Source organism: Lichenostomus cassidix, chromosome 5 (assembly GCF_008360975.1).
Source record: "Lichenostomus cassidix isolate B80296 chromosome 5, HeHo_3.0, whole genome shotgun sequence".
In the NCBI taxonomy this organism is placed as follows: domain Eukaryota; kingdom Metazoa; phylum Chordata; class Aves; order Passeriformes; family Meliphagidae; genus Lichenostomus; species Lichenostomus cassidix.
The window spans coordinates 26,821,544-26,834,289 of NC_139486.1; the positions used below are offsets into that span (position 1 = coordinate 26,821,544).

The 12,746-nt window shown below is 34.8% G+C and overlaps 1 protein-coding gene across 9 annotated transcripts in view; it reads left to right on the forward strand.

Moving 5' to 3' along the window:
- HECTD1 (HECT domain E3 ubiquitin protein ligase 1) overlaps window positions 1–12,746 on the forward strand; it is a 61,425-nt gene that overhangs the window by 18,999 nt on the left and 29,680 nt on the right. For 4 of the 9 annotated variants that reach the window (XM_085061945.1, XM_085061952.1, XM_085061953.1 and 1 more), the window contains exons 5-16: window positions 3,036–3,317; window positions 3,583–3,871; window positions 4,192–4,268; window positions 4,356–4,454; window positions 4,774–4,888; window positions 5,441–5,615; window positions 7,025–7,163; window positions 7,363–7,533; window positions 8,609–8,831; window positions 8,920–8,964; window positions 11,456–11,731; window positions 11,835–11,911. In XM_085061945.1, coding sequence (XP_084918071.1) covers window positions 3,036–3,317; window positions 3,583–3,871; window positions 4,192–4,268; window positions 4,356–4,454; window positions 4,774–4,888; window positions 5,441–5,615; window positions 7,025–7,163; window positions 7,363–7,533; window positions 8,609–8,831; window positions 8,920–8,964; window positions 11,456–11,731; window positions 11,835–11,911 — 1,968 coding nt within the window. The remainder of the gene's footprint in view (window positions 1–3,035; window positions 3,318–3,582; window positions 3,872–4,191; window positions 4,269–4,355; window positions 4,455–4,773; window positions 4,889–5,440; window positions 5,616–7,024; window positions 7,164–7,362; window positions 7,534–8,608; window positions 8,832–8,919; window positions 8,965–11,455; window positions 11,732–11,834; window positions 11,912–12,746) is intronic. The other 5 variants (XM_085061946.1, XM_085061947.1, XM_085061948.1 and 2 more) reach the window with 5 other exon arrangements.

The following is a 12,746-nucleotide window of genomic DNA, read 5'->3' on the forward strand; positions in this document are numbered from 1 at the left end:
TTTCAGTGCATTTTGAGACACTTTCTGAAGTAATTATTGTTCTATGATTGTACATCAATCACTATATAATTGAGCATAAGTAAGAGACAAAAATTAATTTGGTTTGTGTTTCTTTTGCCAAACTAAGAGAAGCAATAAATCCATTGTTCATGCAACAGTATTACACTGTAAGCCAGCCTAAATGATACTAGTAGAGATGCTGCTCCACTTCATTTCAGTTTTACTAACTTGAGATAATGTATTTCTTGCAATATCTAGAAAATGAATCCCAGAGATATTACCTTCCTACTAGTAGAATCCTTTTGTGTATGTCGTACTAATGCTTTGAAATAGCCATTTAGCCAAATTCTTGCTGTAGCCTGGCCAGGCTTCTTGTCCATACTCAGTTCTGAGTTCCCATTTCACTGCCACCTCTGTCCTCATTCCTTTCTCTACATGCACACATCTAGCATCCAGTCTGGTTTATTAAGCACATTGTATTTGGGAAACTAAATCTTTTTGCCTGTGAGATAATTTAAAAAAAATTTTTGGATCCAAAAAGTTGGCGGGTGCTGTCATACACTAGCAATTTCAGAACAAACTACCATGGGTTTTAGCCATTAAATAATTTTATTAATACACTAATCATCTGAGGCAACCTAATCTTGAAATTCAGACCATTAAGTCTCTGTAGTATTTTAACTGTTTCCCAATTTATAAGGTGTTTGAAAAAATCAGTTGCTGGAACTGTTGGAAATGTGAATGAGAGTTCAAATTAACTTAATTGTTCAGCAGTTAAGCTTAAAGATAAGTGTGCTTAAGATTCGACCCAGATGACAGAAAATAAATCTGTACTTGTATCCTTGAGAAATGTGTTATGCATGAAACAAACCTCAGGATTACAGTGGGTGTTGGATGTGTATTACAGGTTTGTCCAGTAATGTCCCTTTTCAAGTTTTGTTGTTCCCTGCCTCATCCTTTTACACTGTTGGGTTTGGTCACTTTTTGTATGGGCTGCCAGTTAGTAACACCACTTGAGGGACGAGTTCAGACCAGATGAATGTGCCCCCAAGAACAGCTTATCTGTAACTTTGTTTTTTTAACCTTTGTGTTAAACTTGCAATTTGGGAGAAGAAATGTAAATATTTTCTAAGTACTCTTTTGCTTTGTGAACTGGTGCCACTAATGCAGTGTGTTAAATAAGTGAACCTTTATTGTGTATTTCTGACAGCTGTTATGGTGAAGATCCATAAAGTATATACAAATTACGTAAAGATTGGCAGAATTGTTAATCTGCATTGTCAAAGAACTGGAGCAAAATGCCAGATGACACAAGCAGTGACCATTACACATTAAAGAAAAAAATCTCTTGCAAAAGGGTACTGATAATTCAGAATGTTTGGCATGCACAGACCATACCAGAAGTCTGCAAACTTAATGGAGATTTAAGATTTTTGTTTTCAGGAAGTCTGGCTCTAGAACAGCTCTAATGTTGTTCTGTGTGTTGTTGAGTAACTGTCTTGAAGTCCTTGGTCTATGATAGCTGACAGTTGTTTTGAAAATGGACTGCTGAATTGAGGGAGTAAGAACTGTAGTGATTTAGAGGTTGGTAAAGAATAGGTGTTGTGGGGTTTTTTTTTTTACAATTTCTTGCCATCTGTGTGGTTTACTACTGCTCATCTTTAAAGGCAAATGTGCCTGAAGCAAGTTATCTTGATAGGCCTATGCAAACCTCCTGATCTGAAAGATTGAGACACTCTTAGTGTATAGATAAGAGAGATGTGAAAGGCAAAACCTTCTTTTCTTTTCAACACTGACATGAAAAGATGTTGGATCCTTTCCTGGGCAGTTGGCCAGCAGTATTTTTTGCTGCATTGTTAAGAGGATCATCAGTAAGCCTTGTTTCCGCAGTGTCACTGGGGTTTTTTCTGTGTGGTTGGTTGGTTGGTTGGATTTTTTCCTCCCTTTAGTGACAAACCTATATTTGGGAATTTGTATTTTATTGTCACAAAAATTCTTACGTGTCCCTGTGTCAAGTGCTCAGTGGATAATCTGAGTTACCTAAGAGTAAAATTTGCTTCTCCCACTTTTTCCTATTTTTAGGCTTGGTCCAATTGAAAATTTCTTGTGCTTAAGAGAAATATGTAGACCTTTAAATATAACTTGAACTATCAAGCTTCACTGTCAATATACTGTGGGAGTTCTTAGTTGGTGCATCATTTAATGGCTTGATAGCATTTCTTTTAATAGAAAGCACCAAATTAATATAACACTGTACTATTAGTTGATTATGAATTATATATGTAAAAATATAACATAATATTTGATATTCTGTAAATATAGAAGATAAAACTACAAAGAAAGTTTTGTTTTCATTGTTCCTTGAGGCACAAATTTGAAATTCAGTAAATGTGTGAAAGCTAGGAAGTAAATCTTCATAGTCTCATTTCTTGCTGTTTTAGGGTTTTTTTGGGGTGTGTGTGTAAGTTTTATTATTAGAAGGCTACTTTAACAGTTTCTAACATCAGAACAACCCACAGGTTTAAGTACTCTCTATTTCAATACCAAGCTGTGGGTTGGTTTTGATTCTTTTTGAAACTATTGTCAGAATGGTCAATTGCTAGTGGGGATTATAAATACTTGTATTTCCTGTAACAAGAAGATCTGTAACTAAAAACGTTTTGAAAAGGGCTTCCAACATGTATTAATTTGGCAAGTTCATTATTAAGAATGTTTTTCTAGGTTCATTTGGGGTTTTGCTCATATAGGTAAGGACATGCTCCTAATGCTGATCCTCAGAAATAGTTTTCTTAATTTTTATATATTATCAACAGGGAAAAACCACAGCAACAGTACAGTCCTTTAGTGAGTAGTTCAGAGCACTGTTGGGGTCTGACACTGAGTTTTTGGCCAGACTCCTCCTTTCATTGACTGTGAAGGGAACATGGGAAAATTAAGTTCTTGTATGTGTCCTCTATTCTTGTGGATATCCCCTTAGCATCTTCTCATCTTAAGTAAAAGATATTTCATCAGTTTCTCTTGCATGTTTTTCTTAGGTTTCAGATGGAGCTTTGAGATGCTTTGCTTCATTAGCTGACAGATTCACACGGCGTGGAGTTGACCCAGCCCCGTTAGCTAAGCATGGATTAACTGAGGAGTTGTTGTCTCGCATGGCAGCTGCTGGTGGGACAGTATCAGGACCATCTTCAGCTTGCAAACCTGGACGGACTAGCACTGGAGCACCAACTACAGCTGCAGACTCTAAATTAAGTAATCAGGTGTCAACTATTGTAAGCCTGTTGTCAACCCTGTGTAGAGGCTCTCCAGTAGTAACACATGTAAGAAATCCTTTTATGCTACAGCTTTTTGTTTTCATGGGGCTTTTCCCTTTGTGTATTTCAATATATGCAAGATTTATGTTGCTATTTTATATATAGATACACTTACTGAGAGATTTTATTTTTCTGTATTTATACACACACACACACACATGCACACACACAAGTTGTCTATAAAGAGGGGAAAAAAGGAAACATTTCATATGGAAGTGAAACCCAATTCTGATAGTATTTTCTAAAGCCCTGTATATTTTTTATTGTTCAGACTTTTAATTATTTCCAGGATCTCCTAAGATCTGAACTTCCAGATTCTATAGAAAGTGCGTTGCAGGGTGATGAGAGATGTGTACTGGATACCATGCGGTTAGTAGATCTTCTTTTGGTGCTACTCTTCGAAGGGAGAAAAGCCCTGCCAAAATCTAGTGCTGGATCTACAGGCAGAATCCCAGGATTGCGAAGATTGGATAGTTCTGGAGAACGTTCTCATCGGCAACTGATAGACTGCATCCGCAGTAAGGATACTGATGCACTAATAGATGCTATTGATACAGGAGGTAAGCAAAAATACTCCAGAAAAGAAAATTAGATGCTTTGTCTTTGATTTTTATAATCTGTGGTGTCATAACAAATGCTTGTGTAGTTCATTGAAAACTTTTATGTACAAGTTGACTTACTTTGTTAAATACTCAACAGGTCTTGTTAGTAGTCATACCTATGCCACCTTTTTTTATTGCAATTAAGAGCATAAATACTTCTCCAGAATTATTGAGTATGCTTAACTTTTTTAAGACCTGCTTTTTATGTAGAGAATACTGGTAAGCTTTAGTTTATGGTTGTGGGAACTTTAACTATTTTATTTAATTGTGTCTTTCAGCTTTTGAAGTAAATTTTATGGATGATGTAGGACAAACTCTTTTAAACTGGGCCTCAGCTTTTGGAACTCAGGAAATGGTAAATTAGATTTATAGACCGTTAAGAAATGACATTATTTATGTAAAGAAAGATTAAAAAACTCTTTTCCTTTTTCTTGTTTTACAGGTAGAATTTCTTTGTGAAAGGGGTGCTGATGTTAACAGAGGTCAGAGGTCATCCTCATTACATTATGCAGCATGTTTTGGAAGACCTCAGGTAGCAAAGGTATGATTCAAACTGACCCTTAGGAAGTCTTAGCTACTGGCTTTTCATCTTGTTCTGTTCATAATGTCTTCAAGGCAATATGTTGGACACATGTGCTGTCAAATATTTATGTATTCTTTACAGTGTTTATCAAAACACAGATTTTTCACTATAATAGGGCAGTCATGAATAGAAGTGGTTTTATGTTATTTCTATAGATCTAAAAAAGACAGAATGCGTACAAGCATGAGAGGACTGTAGGAAGCATGTAGGGAAAACACATTTGCTACTTTGGAAGAAGATGTCAATTATTTTCATACATAAAAATATTTGTTCTCAGACTCTCTTAAGACATGGTGCAAATCCTGATTTGAGAGATGAAGATGGGAAAACTCCTTTGGACAAAGCTCGGGAAAGGGGGCACAGTGAAGTAGTAGCTATTCTTCAGTCTCCAGGTGAGTGCAGTTTTTGATTCCATAACACTTACTATAGTAGAAATGCTGATGCATGTAAAGTTATGCAGTTGCTAGAGTTTTACTGTACTGAGGTTATTTAAAAAGCGAAAATTGTGACCAACATTCCTTAAACCATGAAGTATGCATGAAAACCTTAGTATTTTAAAGTGTTGTCAAGTGAGGGGAATTACTGAAGAAATGACTGAGTGGGCATGAACAGTCCCACTTGTCCTGCTCTTCAACAGTGGAATGGGGCTAGACTGGGGTTTTGTTGTGGACACAGAGCCTATCAGCATTGGTAGCTTCTCTGGTGTCCTTTCTTTCTACATGAGAATTGTACTTTCCCTGTCTATGAGAATTCTGGTGCCACAGGTGATGCTTGTTATCAAATACTTTTAATCAAGAAGTCATGCTCATGTAAATTTTATATTTTTAGGAGTGCATGTTCCTGTTCAGGTACTTGGATGTTAGTAAAGAAAACTATATGTTTTGAAGGATTTTTTTGTTTTGTTGATTTTTGCAATTGAATGCATTGAGGACAAAATTTTTCAGGGGATTGGATGTGTCCTGTCAACAAAGGGGATGAAAAGAAAAAGAAAGATGCAAACAAGGATGAGGAAGAATGTAATGAACCCAAAGGAGATCCAGAAATGGCACCCATATACTTGAAAAGACTATTGCCTGTGTTTGCACAAACATTTCAACAAACTATGTTGCCTTCAATAAGGTAATTTTGTCATGACAGACAATTTTAATACATGCTTAAAAAAGTCAAAGTAATTCTAAAAGTTTAAGTAATGAAATTGACAGTCATATTTCTGTTTGAATAGAAGTGGTTGTTTGGGAAGTGTTGCAGGAGTGATTTTAAGCAGCATTTTTTCCGTTCTGGGGAAGTGATGTGTTGGAAAAAACATGGTTCATTAGTCATGGGAAAGCGGAGCATACTCTTAACTATAGCAGCATGATGAAAGAATGCAATGTTCATATAGTATGTGGTATACACTGTGCATACAGGATTTGGTTACAGGTGTTTGTAGCCACCATAATGAAAGTTGGAATTTAGTAGAGGAAAACAAAGTATGATATCAAGATGTCATTGAAAAATCAGCAAGATTAGAAAAATCTGTTTTAGAAGGTTTTAGAAGACTTACTAACAGCTTATTTACTGGAGAAGATGCTCCTTGTCATCATCTTGAATTGCAAAATTGTAGTCTTATTTATTACTTAGAAAGGAATACTGTGCACGGCATAATGGATGTGATAAATTGCATCTGATCATACCCTCTTAGCCTTTTATACTACAAATATGACATTTATTCTGATCTCTCATTTATGTTTCCAACGTTTGTAGGTACTTTGGGTGAAAGTGCAAGATAAGAAAGGCCTGTAGTAGAGAGAGGCTCCACATGAACTGATGATAGAAAGCTTAAACTAGGTCATTTTAAATGAATGAAATGAGAAACTATGTTAATACGTGCATGATTAGCTGTTATTGAAGACTGTGCAAAGAAGTAGCTGGCTCTCTATTTGAAAGTTATCTTTAATAATCAGAAAAACTATGTTTTTAGAAATCAGTAAAAAAAATTCATCTTTAACCCTACAGGAGTGATTTGCTTTCAAATTAATTATGGTTCTTAGTGTGGAAAGCTGCGTGATCTAATAGTACTTTTAGAGCTAAAAATTACAGGGATCTCGAAACGTGGGAAATATATGACTAAAATGAAAGCCAGGATACCTCTGAGGGTGATAAAGTGTGCAGAAGTGAATTGCAAGCACTAGAAGTGAATAAAATAGGATATAAGGACACAAGATGTGGATATAAGAACATAAATTATCCACCTATAGTGGATAAAAGGACATAAAATAGATTTACCTAGGAAAGGGTTGAGAAGTATATGTTAGACTGTTAGTGCTGTAGAATCAAAAAATACCAGAAGTGCATAAGTCCTAAAGATAATCTAGGGCTTACTATCATTAACTAATTTTGGTACCAATGAAAACTGAAACAGGTTAAATTTTTTGTGTTTCAAAAACATAGAGTACAAAAGAAGTTTTATCTTGAATGTTTTTGTTGCTTTGATTACTGTTTGCTTTATCGTTTTAAGAACCCTTTTTTTTTTCTACAATCTCTTAAAGGAAAGCAAGTCTTGCGCTCATTAGAAAAATGATACATTTTTGTTCTGAGGCACTGCTGAAAGAGGTTTGTGATTCTGATGCTGGCCACAATCTGCCCACAATACTGGTTGAGATAACAGCTACAGTGCTTGATCAAGAGGTAGGAAGAAACAAAATGTTATCCCTTTAGGAAACCAGTACAAAAAAGGGAGTTATACTCATTGATTGCATGTACTTGTTAATAACCCTAAAAATTTTATAGTGTCCATCTGTGACCACATGTGAAGTTCAGCATGAAATGATATATTTAAGTAACAAGATCTCCTTTGTTATTTTCTTTTCATTCCAATGTATTACAGGATGATGATGATGGCCATTTGTTAGCCTTGCAAATCATAAGGGATTTAGTGGATAAAGGTGGTGATCTTTTTCTAGACCAACTGGCTAGACTTGGTGTAATTAGTAAAGTGTCAACTTTGGCGGGGCCATCATCTGATGATGAAAATGAAGAGGAGTCTAAACCTGAGAAGGTAAGTTTATGGAATTGATAGCTTCATTTGTTACTGTAAGACCGATGCTTCTAGTAAAATTTTCATTGTTGTGAAAATGGCCAGAGCAAGGTAGTTAGCATATTAAATGAACGCTTACTGTGTGCCACTGGTTCTGTTCTCTGCCTTCATTTTCTGTTAACATATTATTATCTGCTGAGTTTTCCTCTTCATACTTCCTTGTGGTCAAGTTGTTTGGCACTTGATTTTGTCCAGTGTTTAGAAAGTGACGGGTAAACAAAATGAATCCTTCTTGAAGTGTATTCATGTCAGAAGTGTATCTCTTTAGATGTTCATGCATCAAATAATTCCAGATGTTTTAAATGTTGTTATGAAATATATTAAATATATAAAAAAAGAAAATAATTTTCTGCTAAATGAAAGCAGTAAGTGCATATTGAAGTTATTTATTAATTTCTAAGTCTTTTACCCGTCAGATGAACTGAATGGATAACAGACTTCCTCTGTTACCAATTCATTTAAATTTATAGTTAAATCTTAAATGTGTAGTTAAACTTCTTTATTGTGGGGTTTGGGTTGTCTGGGTTTTTCTTTTCGGTTGGGGGGGCCTGTTTTTTTTATTGTTTTGTTTTTTGGTGTTTAGATACTATAGATCATCTGGACATGGTCCTAGATAACTAGTCATACATGGTCCTGCCTGAGCAGGGGTTTGGACTAGATGGCCTACAGAGGTTTCTTCCAACCTCAATCATTTTGTGATCCTTTTCTCACAATTCAAGTTTTGAACAGAGGTGGATATTGCAGGAAGTAGGCTGTTGTTACTGTCAAGTAGATAAAGCTGTATGTGAAAGGAAACTTCTAAGTGTCTTATTCTAATAAAAACTACTTTTAAGGATACGTTTTGCGGGCAGAAGTGGTATAGTTCCTGCACTTCTGGTTTTAATAATTCTTCTCTCCTAAAGCTTTTTAAAAATGTCTGTGGTTTTTGTGTGTTGATGTATTTTTTTTGTTTGTTTTTTGGTGTTTTTTTTCCTTTTTTGTAATGGATTGGAGATTTTTTTGGTTCTTGTTGTTGCTTAATACCATGTTATTACAGGAGGATGAACCACAGGAGGATGCTAAAGAACTGCAGCAGGGTAAACCATACCACTGGAGAGACTGGTCTATCATTAGGGGAAGAGACTGCCTGTATATCTGGAGTGATGCTGCAGCCCTGGAGCTATCTAATGGTAGTAATGGATGGTTCAGATTTATCTTGGATGGAAAGCTGGCCACCATGTATTCCAGTGGGAGCCCTGAGGGAGGATCTGATAGTTCAGGTAGGTTTTTTACAATTTGAGTCCAGGTTAAGTTTTGAGACTGTTACTTTTGTTTATATAATTTGATTTGAGCTATTTTGTTTTGCAGGAATTGGCTTACTAAATAGTAAAGGATGTAAACAGGTGGAAGGTGGTCAGTTAATTGTGATGCATTTTATCAGATAGCATGTGGCCATAACTTGACTTTCGTGGTGAATTGTGTTAAGTAAACATCTTGCCAGTAAAAGTGTATTAACTTACTGTTTTGATTCTTCTTCATGCGTACTTAATTGTTTCACCCCAGTCATTAAAAGCACTCTGTAGTGGCCATCCCAGGAAAAGCAGGTTGAAATGGTGATTTGTTGTTTGCTTCTAGCTGGCAGAATGAATTTGCATGTGTTTGAAGACAAAGTAATGGAAAGTTTCTCATTGAGATTGGGAAACAAATTACAGTGTCTTAATTGTTTGTTGGAGAGAGGATAAGGGAACAGACCTTATGCACTGGCAATACACAGGTTCTGATTTTCTGTACAGAATACACAACTTGTTCTGGATGCAGAAACAACCCTCCTTTTATTGTTTCATCTTTTTTGCAGCAGTTCATGCATTTATGAACCTGCAGACCTAAAATGCTTTGCAATATTATTATGTTTTCAACAAGCCATTGAGTGAATTAACAGAACATATTATGATTCAGGATGGACATGAAGTGTTAATGACTTCATGCATCAAGTTTGGGGCAAGAAGACAAAATGCAATATAGTGTTTATAATTATAATGCAGCTGGAAACCACTTACAGATTTAGTGTATTTTTGGTCGGAAAATGTATCTTTGCATTCTCTTTAATAAGGTTAATACCTTAAGAGGTAAACAAGTCCTGTGTTGAGATACTTGTTTATCATACAATTGTAAGAAGATCCATGAAGATAGTTTTTTAAACTCTCATAGCCCCTGTATGCCAGTGTTTTTTTTTTTTTTTTTCTTCCAAATAGTGTGGGCAAGGGGATGAGACTATTTCTGTGCAAGATGAGTGGAATGGGTACAGCTCAGATGAATTTGGAGTGAAGAGAACTTAAAAGAGAAGAAGTCAGACTGAGCATTTAAGACATTATTCAAATCAGTCTTTTGAAAAAGATTGAATAAATCCCAAGTTTTTTAACAAGATACATAGTGTCTTGTTAAATAGTGGATATTATGAAGGGAAAGGAGCTAAATGTAGAATTAAATGAGGCTTCTTGCAATATGTAGTCAAACAGACATTTACTAAGATTGCTGATGTTGCATTGTAATTTGCCTGATCTTTAACCATGAGCTTTAAGCATGTGTAGCAGCCTTTTTTACTTAAAAAATTAATACTTGTTAACTAAAATGACTGCAGTACAGTATAGACTCAGAATAGTGTCTTTTAAGTCCTGAACTGTACTATATGTTCTGCTGTCCTAAATCATTACTGATTAATCTCATGGTATATTTTTTAGTAACTTCACAACTGGCAAGAATATAGAGGGTTGAGTAGTGAAATCTGTTAGTGTGTATTGCATGATGGAAGTTGGGGTGGACAGGCAAGTATATATACTGTCAACATTTTGGAAGGTCTGTACTCACCCCTCTCCACATTAACTCTATACTTGTTTTGTTTGAATTTTTAGAAAAAAAAATTCAATGCAAAAATTGAAATTTAATGGTAATTCTGAAGCTTCCAGGAAGTCTCAAAATTCTGTCCAAGGGAACCTGAAATTATTCCCAACCATGTATAAATATAGTACTTTCAGTACAACATGTTATATAATAAATTTATTAAAATATAATTATGGAAATTTAAAAACATTTAATTAACAGAATTTTCATTTGCATATCAAATCTCAAAATTATTTTTGTAAATCTTCTCTGTGTATGCCATGAAATCTAAGCAGTAAAGAATGTCATGCCTCCAGTGCATATTTATTTTTGCATAAAGATTTTTTTATTATAAAACAATAAAAGAGCAGACTTAAAAAGCCTAGAGCTTGTCATTGCAGCAAAAGGAAAACAACAGTTTTACAAATGTATAGGCCACAAAGTTTGTATTTATCAAATCAGTATGCTGAACGATATTTATTAACTTTGAAGTTGAGATATAATCTTTATTGAGGTGTTTCCATTTTTACTTTAAATGGAATTTTTAAAAGAATATGTACTCAGCCTTTTAGTGTTTAAAATTAAACTTTTAATTAAATATAAGTATTTAATTAAAAGTGATATTTTTGGAATAATTTTTTTAATTTAATATTTCTGAAAACTCACATTTGAGAATAGTTTATGCTAGCCATACTGATATTTTTTTTCCATTTTTCAAAGATAAAAAGTTTATAATGAATTTCTTTGATTTTCCTATTATAATTGTAATGATGATTTAATCCATCTGAATAGCATCTTTCAGAAAGAGTTGCATTGTTGCATTGCAGCTTTGTTACGATTGTGGAATAAATCTCTGTTGAAGTACAGAAATACACTGGGAAGAAATTTAGGACACTTTAAGACCCTTAATTTCAAACTTAATTTTGCATTGAATGTACTCAGTTGTTTTGCTCTTGCAAAAAAAAAAATTAAGATACATAGTAATGGAAGCAGTTGTTGGAAAAAAAAATTGTTTCTTTTTAAATAGAAAGTAGGAGTGAGTTCCTTGAGAAGTTGCAGAGAGCTCGAAGCCAAGTAAAACCATCTACCACAAGCCAGCCAATTTTATCAACACCAGGGCCAACTAAACTTACAGTAGGAAACTGGTCACTGACCTGTTTAAAAGAAGGAGAAATTGCTATTCACAATTCTGATGGTCAGCAAGCTACAATACTGAAAGAAGATCTGCCAGGCTTTGTGTTTGAATCCAACAGAGGAACAAAGCATTCGTTTACAGCTGAAACTTCCTTGGGTAAGTATGTAGGTATGTGTTACATGCAGGTAGGAACAAGTGTATATGAGGTAGTTTTATTTGTTGCTTTTCATACCTATGAGAAAATGTGACTTTTCTAAAACATATGCTGCAGGGTCAGAATTTGTGACTGGCTGGACAGGCAAAAGAGGAAGGAAACTGAAATCTAAACTAGAGAAGACAAAGCAAAAGGTTGGTGAGCATCTGTAAATTTTATACTTAGAATTTAATTGAGTTTGTTTTATATTATAACATTCTTATGTTAGATGTAGTTTTCTCTTAGAGGATTCAAATCTGTGATTTTGACTAGACACAATTTTATGTGAGGCTTGAAGGGAAAAATGTCAGTCAGAACAAAGCATTTCTTCAGGTGCTTTTATCCAACACTCTTAGTAAACTCTGTGCTCCTCTAGAGGAAAAGGAATTTTTTTTTTTGTTAAAAAACATGGGAAAATCCCATCTTCCTGACTTGCATTTGTATAATTCTGTAGGTTTCATGGTTTGTTTTTTCGTCTTTATGCTACAAGAAAAGATGTTATAACTGATCTTACAGTTGTGTCAGAGGCATATAATAGTTCTGCTCATCTAGGTACTAATTTCAGGCTGGATATCGTGCCAGGGTGCTGGAAGTTAACAGTCTGCATTGTAAGAGTTGTGGTAGTGAAGCAAAATGAGTAAACACCCTCATTTTAGATATTTTTTAAGTTCTTCTTTCTCCTCAAACTGAGGGGGAAAAAAGAGGAACTAGGAAATCAAGTATTAAGCTCTTACAAAAAACCCCACAAAATAACAATACCTTCTATGATCCACTGATGCCAAGGAGTCAGGCTAATCTTTAGTCTTGAACTGTCATGCAGTTTCTAACAGTGCAGCCAATATATTCTTTACTTTTTACCTGCAGCATGTAAGGACATATGTCTTAGGAAATGTGACACTAAATTGAAAATTGGAATACTGGGTGTGAATCATAATAGGTGTGTTGAGAAAAGATACCTAAAATTGCACTGTGTAGCTCTGAAGCTTGTGT